This window comes from Ochotona princeps, chromosome 12 (genome assembly GCF_030435755.1).
Source record: "Ochotona princeps isolate mOchPri1 chromosome 12, mOchPri1.hap1, whole genome shotgun sequence".
Taxonomy (NCBI): domain Eukaryota; kingdom Metazoa; phylum Chordata; class Mammalia; order Lagomorpha; family Ochotonidae; genus Ochotona; species Ochotona princeps.
The window spans coordinates 7,708,344-7,724,671 of record NC_080843.1 but is presented as its reverse complement, the minus strand read 5'-3'; the positions used below and the strand labels follow the sequence as shown (position 1 = coordinate 7,724,671).

At 42.1% G+C, this 16,328-nt stretch overlaps 1 protein-coding gene across 1 annotated transcript in view; it reads right to left on the bottom strand.

The window, feature by feature from the left end:
• Positions 1-16,328, bottom strand: part of FGF14 (fibroblast growth factor 14) — a 166,079-nt gene that overhangs the window by 116,673 nt on the left and 33,078 nt on the right. Inside the window, exons 2-3 of the mRNA XM_004577368.2 lie at positions 12,238-12,348; positions 3,829-3,932 (exon numbers count right to left, since the gene is read on the bottom strand). Coding sequence (XP_004577425.1) covers positions 3,829-3,932; positions 12,238-12,348 — 215 coding nt within the window. The remainder of the gene's footprint in view (positions 1-3,828; positions 3,933-12,237; positions 12,349-16,328) is intronic.

Below are 16,328 nucleotides of genomic sequence, written 5' to 3'. Positions count from 1 at the left end.
TACTGTTTATTTACATCTCAGTCAAAACAATGAAGTATCTGACAAACAGATTGTCTTTATTGGCTAACAAGGAATTATGAGAATTTCTTCCTGAACAACAGAGGAGAAAGAACCACAACTGTGATTATCACGTAACAGAAATGACTTTGAATGGTCTAATTGTTTTATTGCCCACATGCCACAACTATTAGCCCTCAATGAAGTCACTACCACAACAGACACAAGCTTAGGCCACAAAACAGCTAACATTTTCTTTGAAGTTGTCAGATGCTTTAAACCAATTTTTCATTGGCCAGGTTTAAATCTTCAAGCTTTTTTCTTTAAATGTGAACTTGACAGCAGTTGTTATATTAGAAGAAAGTATCCAATTTAGTTCAGAACTTCTAAACTTGGGTTAACCATTTTTGTCAGGGCTTTTTTGCAATTTAAAGTTCTAATGTTAAATGAACCAAAGTTCAGGAACACTAAACACCCATTACATAAAATCTAATTTCACGCCAACAAATATATTTCCTATCATTTTTTTATTCACAAGTCTCCAATGAGACTCATTAAATTTCCAACTATGCCTCTTAATCATTGCCCTGAAATGAAGTCTATTTCCTAGGTAACAATTCCCTTGAGCTTTTCATTACATCATCATGTGCTTATAAGTTCTTGCTAGAATAGGTGCCAGACCATATTATAAGAAACGTCTGGCGGGCCCGGCGGCGTGGCCTAGCGGCTAAAAGTCCTCGCCTTGAACGCCCCGAGATCCCATATGGGCGCCGGTTCTAACCCTGGCAGCTCCACTTCCCATCCAGCTCCCTGCTTGTGGCCTGGGAAAGCAGTCGAGGACGTCCCAATGCCTTGGGACCCTGTACCCGCGTGGGAGACCTGGAGGAAGAGGTTCCAGGTTCCCGGCATCGGATCACTGCGCACCGGCCCGTTGCGGCTCACTTGGGGAGTGAAACATCGGACGGAAGATCTTCCTCTCTGTCTCTCCTCCTCTCTGTATATCTGACTTTGTAATAAAAATAAAATCTTAAAAAAAAAAAAGAAACGTCTGGCACATGGAAGTGGTATAGTAAAGTAGTTAAATGCAAGCCAGTGAGTCACACCAAGTATAATCAAACCTCATCCTTTCTAGCTACAATCTGGGACACTAGGGCAGATTCTTAAACTCTGCATATATTCTTTTAACAGAACTGGCTTTATTTAAAAAATGGCTTTTGGGAGGATAGAAGGAGTTAACCCTTTGAAAATGCTTAGAATTGTGCTTGAGATTTGGCCCTACCATTGTCATATAAGTAAGTCATGATGATTATTAGATAGTAACAACTTATTGTAGTCTTGTTTTAGTATTTACCCAGCCACTAATTATGGAACAAGTAATTATGGAGAAAATCTCTTTATATCAAATATTTGAAGTTCAAATTATATCATCATGAAACAAACTCATTGCAGAGTATTAAAGACTCAAAGTCATTTTTACTTTCTATCTAAGCCCTTTTATTTCAAAATGCCTAGGGAAGACGAAAGGCTGGCTAGGCAGAAAGTTCTTTCCTCTCAAATGGAACCGGGCAAATTAAAGACCTCTTTACCAACTCCACATCAAAAGCAAAAAACCAGTACCCCCAGGTCAGAGATCCATGCCCCTAGAGGAGAGGCCAAGAAGCCAAAAGGGAAAATGAGGAAGGCCAGGTGGAAGACAGTGCATCTGGGGATGAGCCTGAAACCTTCCAGGAGACCCACAGCTGGCTTTGAGACTCTTGAAATCACTGGCTTTCCACAGAGCAATTGGCAACTCGCTTCTGCTCCTGCTTTGCTGCCTCAACTGTACTGAGCACAACCAGTATTTATTCTAAGCTGAGACACAGGCTGAAAATGGCATGTTGTGGCTTTTAACAGCATGCAAATGTACTTCCCTCAGTAGATAACAGATACAGATTTCAGTCTCCTTGGATCATAGCTTCATCACCAGAGCTCAATGTGGTAGAATCACCAACAGGAAGGGAATCGAAGGTTGCAGCAGTTACTAGATTTCAGCGTCCTTTCACTTCTAGGGGGGTTATTGGGGAAAAGTAAGAGCCATAGGGAGATGAACCAAAGCAACAGAACAAATGTCAAATCAATAACATTGACTTGTGTCTGAAATAAGTCATCTCTAAAAGGGATCTTGGTAGGCATTATTGAATTCCTTTTTTTTTTTTTTTTTACGACAAAGACCTAAGGAATTTCAGCTGGATCTTGCTCACCATGCATGCATAAGACCCAGCCCATGAACACCCTTCCAGGGACTTAGATAAGGACCCAGAGCACAGGGCCCCTGGGCTGTCTCAGCTCACACGGAAGGAGGTCCACAGCTGGCGCACAGCTCTCTGACAGGATTTCCCAGGGCTGCTGAAGCAAAGACCTCAGCCTTCCTGGCAAAGACCCCAGAGAAGGTTCGAAGATTGCAAAGGACTTCGAACAGCTCACAGAAAATGGAATGAGACTATTTCATTGCAAACTTTACAAAGTCCATGTACAGTTTTTACCTAGTATGCATTTTCTATGACCTTTTGAATGACCCTTTGGGTACTGTGTGTCTGTACAGATGCATGTATATATTCCTATGTATGAATACATGGTATTTGTACAATTGTGTTTAGATTTTTGTTGGTGACACTAAATAGAATGTTTTAAAGAGTTAATGAACACATAAATTTCAAACCCAAGAGTATATTTCAAGGCATTTCAGACCTAATCGATTTATGTTCTAGGAACAACAGAAATACTTTAATCAGTTCTTAGACCTGTAGTAAAAATTAACTCCAAATTATAGCATATGGTTACAGCATGCATGAATACAAGCTATATATAAACAGAAAATATTCCAGAAAATGTCACAATATAGAGAAGCGTTCAACTTCTAATAAGCATTAGTGCCAAAAGAAAGAGACTTAGTGCTGGCTCCCAGCCACATGAGCTCCGGGGGCCGCCCCCACTGGACTCCACCTTTCCTTTCTCCCTGCTAGGAACAAGGCTTGAAATGCCCAGAGAAAGCTACCCCAGGTCTCTGCGCACTACATATTTTTTTCAGAATTCAAACTTTGCAAAACACCCCAACACCCTCAGATGGTAAAAAGCCCCACCTGCTGAAGACAACACCCTGCCCTGTGCTGCTGCTGCCTGTACGCCCAGTTGGTTCCCCTTTCGGACTTAAAATCAATCCAAGTTGGCTGTGAATTTGCTCATTTCTTCTCTGCTTCCGTGCCTGTTTCCTAACACTTAACACTTAGATTTACATCAAATATCCATCTCAATATTATAGTTATTTCTCCAGTAAAATATCTGTGCATTTGAATATGTATCTTTCAAGTGCGGTACCTTTCTCAGATTTCAGAATTTAATTCACACTGTCTCATTTATAAAAAATTTTAGACTTAAGATCACATGGTATATATTGAATCTAAAAGCTGTAGATCTCGTTAAAAAGAGAAGAGAGCTGGTGGCTGGCAGTAAACAACATTGTCAACTAAGAGCAAAGTGACAAAAAGAAAATATGAGTAAATAATTATTGATAATTATCTCAGTCCAGCACGTTTCTAAACAGAAACTTTAAGAGCAACCCTTTCAAAACGAATTGGTGTTCTGTTAACTAGGCTATTTTAGAAAGTTAAGATCAACACATCGTTAGAGACAAACTCCTGCTCTTCTAGGCAATTCATTCTGGAAGACACGATGAATAGGAGGACCTGCAGCATTTTAGTAACAACCAGACACTATGGAGAACGTGGCAGAATCCACACACACAGAACTAGTGCCGCTGTGCTCAGTCGGGCCATGGCTTTGGCCGGTACTTACCGATGGGTAGAGGTAACCTTCTCCATTCATGGCTATGTACAATCCTGTCTTCACACCCTGGATGGCAACAACGCGCAGTCCCACGGGGATGAGGTTGAACAGAGCTGCAACGGCAAGCACAGGCTGTCAAGCAAGGCCCTACCCAAACCAGTGTGTCTCACATTTATTTAAGAGACTTGATCTGTGTTGTTCCATTATGAGCAATTTCAGTTAAATAGCTCATTTCACCTAGTAATGAAGGCATTTCTTGTATGGGTGAAATTAGCACGTCACTGTTCTTTGCAAATCTTCCGGCGGTCTTGCTTGCAGCATTCTGACAGGCTGTGAGATTAAAAAAATCATGCCTAGAATCACGATTCAGGAATCGATCTCTCAGATACCTCTCGGTGCCAAATGAAATCAACCGTGAAGACTCTCAAAGTGCAGATTTTCAAATGTCCAGCTTCACTGTTTATTTTGGCTACTCAGGCCACTGGAATGATTTTTCAATGCAATACAGCATAGGCCAGAAGTTAAAAATGCAATTGCAAACCAAATTACTCCTGCAGAACAAGCATGATATGCTAGCAATGCCAAGGAAAGATGTATACCTGCTGATGGGCTAAATTTAGAAGGAGCTAATCAAACTGAATGGCAGGTAAATTTAAGTGTTCATTTTATTACTATTTTTAATTTATCATTTCATAATAGGAAAAAATGTTTAATTTTCCCACCTAATAGGTAAACACTCATTTAAGTTTCTGTCTTATTCCTTACATTGTTGATACATTTAAGTATTTTTATGATTTTATTCATAGTAAGGTTATCAACTACGAGTTAATTTTAAGCTTTAATATCTGTCACACTTTCCCAGGCGGTGTTCCATGTAACCTGTTTAGTGAGTCTAACAGAACCACTCTGAGTGAGCCACTTGATGACCTGTAAGACTTTATTTCATACATAATCAAGAGAGCTGCTATTTTTTAAATATGTATTTTATATTGAAAGATCAGATTTATGGAGAAAAAGAAGAGCAGTGCTGGTTCCCTCCCCAAGTGGCCGCAATGGCCAGAGCTGAACCCCTCTGAAGCCAGGAGCCAGCCCAGTCTCCCACACAGGCGTAGAGTTCCAAGGTTTTGGGCCATCCTCTACTGCTCTCCCAGGCCATATGTAGGGAACTGGATCGCAAGTGGAGCAGCCAGAATATGAACAGATGCCAACATGGGATCAAGGTGCTTGCAAGGTGAGGATTTAGCCATATGAGCCATTGCTCTGGACCCGAGAGCTGCTGATTTTTGACAGTGAGGGTATGTGCTGCTATTTGAGTTCTTTGCTAAGCCGTAAATCTCAACTAGAACAGGTACCACAATACTGAAGTAAACATGAGGGAAATAACTTTAGGATCTACTCTTACACCAGAGACAAATCATTTGGAACATATAAGCAATTTGACTGCATTTTTAAGGTAAGCTCATTTCCCAGTGAAAGCAGGACTTGGTAAATTGATCCTGGTTACTTTCAGGGACATATTTTCTCATGTTAGTGTGGGAAAAAGTTACAACTTCTCTTCCACTAATTACATGTTACTTTTCCAAGGTCTCAAGATGTCTGAACTGTGACTGGCATCATGGCTCAACAGACCAATCCTCAACCCTGCGACACCAGCAGCCCATATGGTGCCGGTTCGTATCCCAGCTGCTCCACTGCTTTCTAGCTCTCTGCTTATGTCCTGAGAAAGAACCAGAGGATGGCCCGAGTCTTTGGGACCCTCCACTCATGTGAGAGCCCCAGAAGCTCCTGCAGGTGAGCTCAGTTGTGGCCTTTGTGGCTACAGTTGGGGCATCTATCTCTCTGCTCAGGGATTTTGCCTTTCAAATAAAAAATTTACATTTAAAAATCTCTTTAAAAGGTGTTTAGCAGGCCATTATGATCCATAATTATCCCTATAAAATCTAGAGTGTCTTTTCCATGATTGTGACAAATTATAAGACCTTTGAGAAAATAAGGCTTAGCTTTGCTCATTTCTATTACTATTAAATGTGTGTGTGGAACAGCAGAGTACCAGATACTGTGTGCTGAGGTTGCCCAATGTTCTCTTTGTAGAAGATGGCTGCATTTACTTCTCTGTACCTTGCTTAGGTGATGTATCATTTTCTTCATGTTTTTACAGGCACCATTGGGTAATTTTTGATTTATGTGCAAAATTTGGGGAGAAAACACTATTTACATGCGTCTGTGCAGCTGCTTGAAGCCAATCTATTCAGATGTAATTGTCTTAACCCTTGTGCACTGCTAAGAAGCCAGATAGTATAATCTAGAAGGCACATATTTTCACAAACACACCAAAATAATGAGCCATGGGAAACAGATACATTTTAGCAGATGGTGTAAAAACTACACTAAAAAGTTAATCAAAGTTCAAAGAGAAAAAAGGTTGAGACTTGAAATATAAAACACCGATCTGTAAAATTGACAGAGCGAGCCTAAGACGTGAACCTGTGTAAGCACTGCCAGCGGGGGTTGCTCAGAGTTCGAGGTGATGGGTTTGCAGTGCCTCTTACAGTCACACCCACATTGAGACATCATTCTATTTGCTATGCCTTGTATTTTACATAATTAAAAAGCATTGTCAAAAGCCTAGGGGAGAGTGACTGATGAAGATGTTAATGGGACTTTGTGGATGCCACAGGACACTCTAGTTCTCCATGTGGCATTGACTTTCAAAATTAAAACTAGCTGTATTCAAAAAATAATTGCCAGGTGTGAGTGCGTTCCAACTAAGCCAGAAACTGGGTCAGGATGGGTGGAGTGGATGCTTTGTCCCTCCTCAAAGGAGCCCAGCATGCCCAGGTGAGACACTACCAAGCCCTGCAGGTGCTAGTAGCGCAGGGGGAGAGAGGGAAGTTATCGACCTATTGGCGCCTGCATTATACTACTGAGCAACACTGAAAATTTGACAGCATGGACAAAACCATGGCATTCCCGAAAGCCAGCTGGGGAGAAGGCAAATTACTCCCTGTTAAAGCGTTGTAATTCAGGTAATGCTGACTGACCTTTGTAGCAATTTTCAATGAATCCTCAATGTGAGTAGTGATGAAGTCATGAGGGACCACTTCCTTTTGGGACTGATCTTTCTGAGGCATGTGCCAGACTGCAAGAAGCAGTCAAGACATGACAGTATCATTTCCATCAGGGCCATGTGCCCATTGCCATTTGCTTTCTTGCCCTTTTCATTCGCAGAGCATTCTGGTTCTGAGGCTGGCGCCCTTGGAGAGCAGAAAGTTCACCTGCTTTGTCTTTATTATTATTAATTATTCTCTGGGAGGAAAGGGAGAAAAGACAGCAACAGTAGCTATATATTGTCTGATTTTCCAGATGCTTCCAGCAGTCACAAGCTAGCAAGGGGAGCTGGGAGCCTGAAGCTCATCCTGGGTCTTTATGTGGGTGGCAGGATCCGTCATTTGAGCCACCACTGTTGCCACCCAGGTGCACCAGGGCAGGCAGCTGGAACCACAAGCCAGGATAAAACCAGAGCAGTTGGAGAGAATACAGACATACCTGGCAAGCCACACACCTCAACGCTGAGGCTTTGCTTTTTCTCAAAGTACTGATAAAGACATCTTAGTCACATGGTTCTAATATTCCCTCATTCTAAATGATTATTCATTCTAACAGTGACTAGTAATAGGGAAATGCATTTATATCAAATCATGAGCATTTGAGGGCTCAAGCCTCACTTGGTGGTACCTGAGCTTTAGCATCTCAAATTACTGTTTTTCCAACTGATGGAAGATGAATCTTTGTCTTGTATTCAGCAAATTATGGACAACAGAAAACGGAAACAGGTGTTTCACCTGGTAGTTAAGGTCCCCGCAGTTCAGACTGGACTGCCTGAGCTCCACACCTGGCTCGGCTTCCAACTTCAGCTTTCTCATCACGTAAATCCTGGGGCAGCAGTGATGACTCAAGGGCTTGGGTTTGTGCCACTCCTGTGTGAGACCTGGCCCCTAATTTGATTGGGCTGTATCCCAGGAAGGAAGGAATTGAAGAAAGGGAACATTTTTTATTTCCCTTGGGGTGTTGCTACCTTTCAAACATTTTAAAACTCTCAGGAATCTGAAACACACTGGGAACTTCCCTTCCAACACAGAAGTCATATTCTGCACATTAGGAGCTGTGCATACTCTGAAGGAATTCTCAGTGCAGCTTAAGTGCAGAAATACCTGCATTTCCCACACACACTTCTATTTGCAGTGCTTTGACTTCAATATTCACAAAACTACTGTAACAAACCAGAGGCAAAATTGTTCAAACTCATCCTAAAGGTGGTATTTTACAATTTTAAAAGCTTTGGGTATACAATGAAAGTTAATTAGTAATTCCTATTGCTTTTATAATTCTGCAATACTGCCAAATTTTATTACATTTTATACTCAGACAATTCACATAGCCTTTTCAGAAGAGAATCTTTATCTCAACCTCAGTATATTTTTACAAATGTTGAATTAGTAATGAAACTAACCAAACAGCTTTCAGGGCACATAAAATGCAATGTAATTGTAACAAAAGAATCTGTGGGCCTGATCTTTGCATAGGGAACTGTGGCTCTGGAGCAGGGCACTAGGATTTGCTTCTGATTTGGTTTCCTGCTGATCCTTCCTACCTGTGGCATCCGCAGACCTGTCACGGCAGCACTAGAAGGCCACAGAGGAGATCAGGAGTTACCCAGGGATCTCTGTGCCTTTCCATGCAGGTACATGAGGGCACAGTCTCAAAAGATCAAGTGTCTTTTAGTATCCATTTCCAGTGCCGTGTTCAATGATATACCGGCCAGCAGCGCTACGTGTGGGTGCGCAGAACATCTGCACACTCACCATTTAGCACTTCTACCACCACTGTATGCAGTTCCAAAGTAACATGCTTCTAAAAGAGATAGTGTCTGTTTGATGGTTCTCAATGTAGTATTGATTCTTACCAGTAAATGTTATCAACCAGTATGGCATAATCGAAATTAGTAAATATGAAAACGTATGAAAAACACTGGCAAAACATTTTCTAAGCAGTCCAATGAAGCAGCATTTTCATGCAATTGATTTTCTTTCTTGAAAACTTTTGCTATACAAGTCTGATAAATACGGCTCTGATGGCTCATAGACTGATCAGTTACAGAAAACTAGGTCACACACTCTATTAAACTGATATGAAGAAATTCAAGGCAAGAAAACAGGAATGCCTTTTGCCAAATGCTATAGAGAGAAAAACAGGAAAGGACAGCAGATGTCTCTATGGTGCTAGTATCCCATTTGGTGCTGGTTCAAGTACCGGCTCAGCATCGGACCCAGCTTCCTACTGATGGCCTGGGAAGGCAGCAGATGATGGACCAAGACCTTGGGTAACTGCACCCAGTGGGAGAGCCAAAGGAAGCTCCCCGCTCCCAGTGTCAGCCCAGCACCAGCCACTGCAGGCATTTGGGGAGTAAATCAAGGGATCGAAGATTCTCTTTCTGTAACTCTTGAATTTCATTTAAAAAAATAATCTCTCAAGAAGTATGGGTAATAAACCAGGGTGGGGGCGGGCCTGGTGGGGGTTATTGTGGGTCGCTCCCACTAGGTTGCAGCCCACATTGGTTTGTGAGAGGGCTTTGTATGTGCTGGGCAGAATCAGGCTGGACTGCGGCACCCATTGGTTCCAGTGGAAGACAGGGATGGAAACGGAACCAACCCAGCAATTGCAACCATCAGCTGATCCGGCCAATGGACTGTGCTCAGCCCTGTGCTTGCTGGTTTATACAAGTATCTGGTCTGGGGACACCTCAAAGTTTCTTTGGGGATCCCCCCCAATTGAGCTTCCGGATTCAGAACCCTAACCATGAAAAGACAGAGGACAGAACAAGTCAATCAATCACCTCAGCTGTATGTTGGCAGTGAAAAAACTGGGCAAACAGAGACTCTGATAGACTATGTTAATCAGTGGATTCTTCAATGACCTCATCGTGCTTGGAGTGGTGAGAGTGGCAGCAATTCAGAATTGTTGAACTATCAAAACCACTTGAGCAAGACCTTCGGAGCATGCCCCACATCAGGACCTGGGGTGGGTGGGAGACTGGGTGGGGCTTCTCCCTTAAAATCCGCTTTTACATCGGATATATTGAGGAAACAATATGGAACTAATTGTCTTGCCCATCTTCCTGAAGCGCTTGAACCTTTTTACCCTAATTATGTCAAGATTGTCAAAAAATAAACTAAAAAAATTTTAAATGGAAAAAAATGAGAAGGCACTATGGATCCCTAAGAATCGGACAGAGAGGCTGTCTATGAATTAAATACATTGTTCCATTAAAAAAAATAATGGTAGGAAATTGGGGCCTAGTGCGACAGCATACTGGTTAAAGTCCTCGCCTTGAATACGCTGGGATCCCAAATGGGCGCCAATTCTAATCCCTGTGGTCCCACTTCCCATCCAGCTCCATGCCTGTGGCCTGGGAAAGCAGCCAAGGACAGCCCAAAGCTTTGGGACCCTGCACCCGTGTGGGAGACCTGGAAAAACCTCCTGACTTCGGATTGGCTCAGCTCCAGACATTGTGGCCACTTCAGGAGTGAATCATCATCAGAAGATGTTCCTCTCTGCCTCTCCTCCTCTCTGTATATCTCTGCCTTTCCAGTAAAATTAAATTTTTTAAAAACAAAAGGGTAGGTAACAAAACTTTTGTAGTTCAAAAATGGTCAAGTTGTTACACGCTTTAAAAGTCCAGACTAATTTAAAAAAAAAAAGAAGAAAACATCTGGTATAGTTTTAATGAAAAACAAACATTTCTTTCGGTCTCAGTTTGCTCATCTGCTTTTTCCTAAATCCAAAGAGAGTAAAGTAAAACGTATGAGTAAATAAGGACTCGGAAATGTTTTTAAAAAGGTGCATATATTAGGCACACAGATGCATAGAAGATGGAATGATACACACTCTTCAACTTTTCATTTATTTTATCTGTAAGAGCCGACTCGAGATGCCACCTCTGTCAGAGTGCTGTGTCTGAGTTCTGCTCTGCGTCCCAGCTTCTTCCTAATGCACACTTGGAAGGAGCAGCTGGTATCTCAAACGCTTCGGATCCTGCTGTTCACCTGGAGAGCTGGGTCAACTCCCCAGCTCTCGCATATTTGGCAAGTGAATCAGGTGGATAAGAGGATGGGCACATACTACCACGTGTCTGTGTGTGTTTGAGTGTGTGTTTCCCTCTGTCTAAAAATATCAGAAACAATGCAAAGGGATACTGAAGAAAACAGACAACGACTGGGAAACTATCAGTACTTCACAATACCAATTCAGAGAGTGGTTATTTTGTGGCATTAGATACTCCCAGAATTAGTGTTACTTAAGACAGAATGTCAAAAAAAAAAAAGAGTGTAAAGCAGGAAGTGCGTATAATTGTTCATTTCACCAGTAAACGGAGTGGAAAACTCATCTGTACTAAGCCACTAGTGGTATCTGAAAATTAAACCTTTCTAATAAAAGTAAATTTTGCCCTTTTTAAAGAGGAATTTTTATTGGAAAAGCAGATTTGCAGAGATAAGGAGACACAAAGAAAGATCTTCATCTGCTGGTTCACTTCTAAAACGGCTGCAACAGCCGGATCTGAGCCAATCCAAAGCCAGGAGCCAGGAGCTTCTTCTGGGTCTCCCACGCAGGTGCAGGGTCCCAAGGCTTTGGGTCGTCCTCCACCACTTTCCCAGGCCACAAGCAGGGAGCTGGATGGGAAATAGAGTAGCCGGGACATGAAGCACTGCCCACTTTGGGATTCTAGCATTTTCCAAGGAGAGAATTAACCAACTGAGCCACTGTACTGGGATGAGATTTTGCTTTGCAGTAGTTGTCCAGAGCACGCATTATTGTGTATTTTAGAGCAGTTGTCATAAGGCAGATGTCAGTAAGGAAGGCCACAAATTAAAGCACACAAAAGAAAAGTTATACATAAACAAACAGCAAAGGGAAGATGCAGGAATTAAATATATATGCAACTCTCCTGATTTATAAAAAACTTTTTGTTAAAAGCAAAAAATTTTCATGATTTCTACTACTTGAAACAACTTAATCCTGTAGCTCTCAAATGTCCATAGGTATCATCGAGAAGTTATCGGTTCTATAGATCAATATTTCCAGAGTAAATGTCTGACAAATGTGCCTCTGAATACACTAGTGCATTGACTTGATAAGATGAGTTTAAGATAGAAATTTTTCCAAATCTGATCATTTAAGCTGAAAGGATTAACTTCTAATGAGGTTAGTCACAATTATCCCTTGTGTTTTAAGCACGTACCAACACGTATCTCAGTGGTTAGTGGTGCTAAGGTGATTTATTGCACAGGTGTACTGCAGTGTCAGTGCCCGCATCACCTGCTGTGACAGGTGCTGGGTGGGGGGTGGCGTGGTGGCACTTACTGGAGTTGGTGCTGTCATCCTTGGTCCCATCGAGAGCTCCATCGGGGTGCATTTGCAAGTAGTAGCCTTGCCTGCAATATAACCTGGTCACTATGCCCTTGAGCTGGGGATCTGAAAGGCAAACACAGTCACGTGAGCCTCACCATGTACCAGCAGAGTTTTGCTTTAATTTTTTTCAGAAGAGAACATTTTGCAGACATGACACCTGTTACTTCATGTGCTCCAGGTTCCTCTGCTATTATTACTTGGAAGATACTGACTATGTGGTAGTCAGCTGTACGGACTGACATTTTATGTATGTATTTATCACTTTAACCTATCAAATTAATTCAGCTATTTAACAGTTACCTTGTAAAGTATTGCATGCTGTTACCACACAGAATGGCAGTACAGCATTTTACAAACTTCTGTCTAGGAAACTCACTGCTATAAGCTCTGAGACGTTTTCCTTGTACTTTAGGAAATAACTATCACCCAAATGACAAACCCCATGTTTAAAAATAGGATTTATACAAACATTCTAATTTTATAATGTCCAAGAAAGTGACAACTTGGATACCACCACCCAGACAGCCACAGGGTCCTCCTAACTCCCCCAGCAGCACAAAGATGTCTGGGTTCCATCTACAGGGGAGAAAGAACAGGGACCGGGACTTCCGAGCACGGCAGCACAGCTCTGCCGCAGGGCCCAATCTGAGGCGACAGTCAGGACAAATGAGACAAATAGAGTAGACCAAACTGTCGATTTAACTAAAAAGGACAGGGAAATTATGCAATGTAGAATCAGGTTCTTGGACAACAAACGAGGCAGCGGACAGTTCCTTCCGACAGCAACAAAGCCAAGGTGCCATGGATTTCTCATTTCACCCATCATGGAAAAGAGCCACACTGTAGCTAGGGATTGCCTCCTAAGAGCCTGCTGTTCTCTCTAGAAATACATTTACATATGCGTTCTGCAAAGGTCATCCCCATTTCACAACTTAGACTTCTAATCCTCTCCATGGCAACTGGCTGCTCTCTCAGGAGCTGAATGAACATGCGAATGTGATTATACTGTCAAAACAGGAGCTCATGCTGGATGATAAAACCAGCATCCCGGAACCAACAGGAAAAGCCAGGACTTGTAAATAGGTGGACACAGAACATACCAATGCAAAAAATTAGAAACTCTTCACAGAGAAATCAAAATGCATACCAATGTGTGTTTCTCTGCATGTCAAAAAATTAATAGTTTTTAAGTGACACTATTTTATGCAGACAGTGTTTTAGATGGTTTTGCAATTGGGGAGGATAAAACATAAATATCACAGCATCGAACATATTTCTAATGTTTCAACTAATACAAACTTGGTGAGTACGACTGAAATAAAGAAAGTTGTATTCTAACATTTAGAGTGACTGACTAAACTAAAATATAGCTGCTTTTAAGACTAGGAGTTTGAAAATACCTTAGTGGTAACTAGGCTTGTGCTTTATCTCACCCTTAGTCTCTAGCATAAAAACTTCACAGCTAATTCTAAGATCTGTTTTTTCAGAAAGAAGTTCAGCAGTGAGTCTTATTTTGTCTGTATCGGGAGAGATTTGAGTTATTAACCCTCTGAGCGCTGAGGTCCTATTAACAGTTCTGCTGGATCATAATTCTATTCTTCATTGGAAGTAGGTGGACAGAAAACTAAAGTGTGTGCGTGTGGTGGGGGCGGGGAGGGCGGGACTTCTTGACTGCTGTGAAAACATACTGTATTCCAAAGATTGACAATTTGTCTGCAATGCTTTCATATCATCCACGCATAAGCCAGTCTATATTTGAGATACTGCGACTTTTGGAACTGAATTCTCCAGACGCACTCCTGAGTGATAGCAGCCACTCACACCTGTCTTCAGACCTGACACACAGCAACTCATGATTTGGAACTCTATCACAAGAAATAAAACCAGATGGACTTCAGCTTATCCAATGTCATATTTTGTTTTTGTTTTTGTTTTTTTATTTTAGAAATCATAAAAACACTACTTGTGTTCTTTTGGGTGCCAGCTACGGTTCTAAAAACTTTCCAGGACGAATTCACCACCCTCCTGGGGGGGCCTAAGCAATAGGAACTGGAGCTAGAGAACTGTGAATTTAGCAAAGGGAGCACAGTTAAGCAGAACAAAGCATTTACAGAGGAGTACTCAGGGGTGGGCATTGTAACACATGGTGTTCTGCTGCTTGGGTCACCTGCATTGAGTCCTGCAGTAGTGCCAGGATCAAGCCCATTTCTCCTTTCAATCTAATTCACCTGGAAGGCACCAGGTGTGGCCTAAGGACGGGAGTACTTAACGCTATGGAAGGCCCTGGGTGAAGTTCCTGCCTCCGAGTTTCAACCTAACCCAGCCCTGACTGTTGTGGACTTTTGGGAAGTGAACTGGCCGGTGGAAGATCTCTGTCTCCATCATACCCCTTCTCTGTCACTGTCTCCTTCAAAATAACTTCTGAACAAAAGCCATCCCTGTAGCCTTTTGAACAAAGTAAAACCTCTTAACAACCTAGTCAAATGCAAGCCAGTCTTTTAAAACAACAAAATTAACCAATGTGTCACAATTACCCACAGCTGTGCCACCCAAAGGCCTGCACACTCCCACCAGAACCGGGAAAATAAAGCAAAGATATGAATAATGGAAAACATCTCAGTTCTTGAAAATCTCTTCCAAGAGCCAGTCTACATTGCCACCAGCCACATTTCCAACAAATATCTGCCTGAGAGCCCTAGCAAAAGCGCAACTTCACCACTGCTGGGGACAACCTTCTCCAGCGCCACTTTTTACTTTCTTTCTCCTGTCTCTACCACTCCAAAACTACTTCTACTCCTGATGGACAGAATTAGTCCCACAAGAGCAACACGTGGCTTGTCTGCTTCTTTTTGCACCTAGCAAACTGGCCAGCTCCTCTAAATGTTTCTTCCCCACATCTCGCACTGTTCTCCCCCTTTGCGCAACGAGCAGCAATCCAGCGCCCCTGCCCCATCCTCGTTACCTCTGCTAGGTGATCTTCTCAGTGCAGTGTGTCTTTTCCAGTGCCTCTGACCCAGAAACGTGGCAAATTCTCACGGCCTGTAAACTGCACAGACAGCCCACCACAGCAGGGCTCCATCTTCTCTGCTTGGCTTGCTGACTGAGGCCTCCTGGAGCCCTGTTTCCTGCTTATAAAGGCTTCAGTGATCTGCTCCCATTACTTGTCTCAAGCACATTCACCTGAGTAAAACTTCTGCTTGCTCACCTGTGCAGGCGCACCCTCATGTGCACAGCCCTTGCCTGGCTGTCTCCCTCCGCCCCACGTCGGCCTCCACCAACACTCGGCTTTCTCAGGGACACACAGCAAACACCTCAAAAGAGGTCAGATTCTTGCTTGGCACATTCAAGGCAACACTCACCACAGATGTGATTCATTTCTAAACATCAAAATTAACTTTGAAACACGTTTCATACATTTAAAACAAGAAAATAGTACAAGCTGCATTGGACACCGACATTAAACAGGCTAATATTTTGTTTGGGCTTTATGATTACAATTTTACATATCTGCTTACAAGCTGGACTGGGAGTTCAATCAAGTTGGAAGTAGGTGACCGGGGTTTAGATGACTAGAATTTGTGCATTGAACACTTGTTGGCTAAATACTGACAAGAAAGTGGCAAAATAATCAATGCTTTTGTATTTTTCTGATGAATATGAAAACTGAAACAATAACACGAAACAAAAAACCAAAGATGGCAATTAATATTGGAAATAACCAGAACTTTATCCACTTTGTTGTGCTTTCCAGACCTACTTAAACATAAAAACTAGATGTACAGAGCTTTGTGTAATATAAATGTTTACAACTTCAGCATGATAATGTAACGTCAGTGTGCAATCTATAGGCAGAAAACACAGGGCAGAATTCACTATTTGGATGGCAATTGGAGGATTCATCTTCAACATTCTTCTCTGCAAAATCTTCTATAATAAAAGCAGGACAGTAGTAAAGTGAAATGCAGAAATTTAATAAAATCTATGTATCCCTTTGACAAGATTGACAATGTCATATCTACTTCCAAATAAAATTGTAATTATTT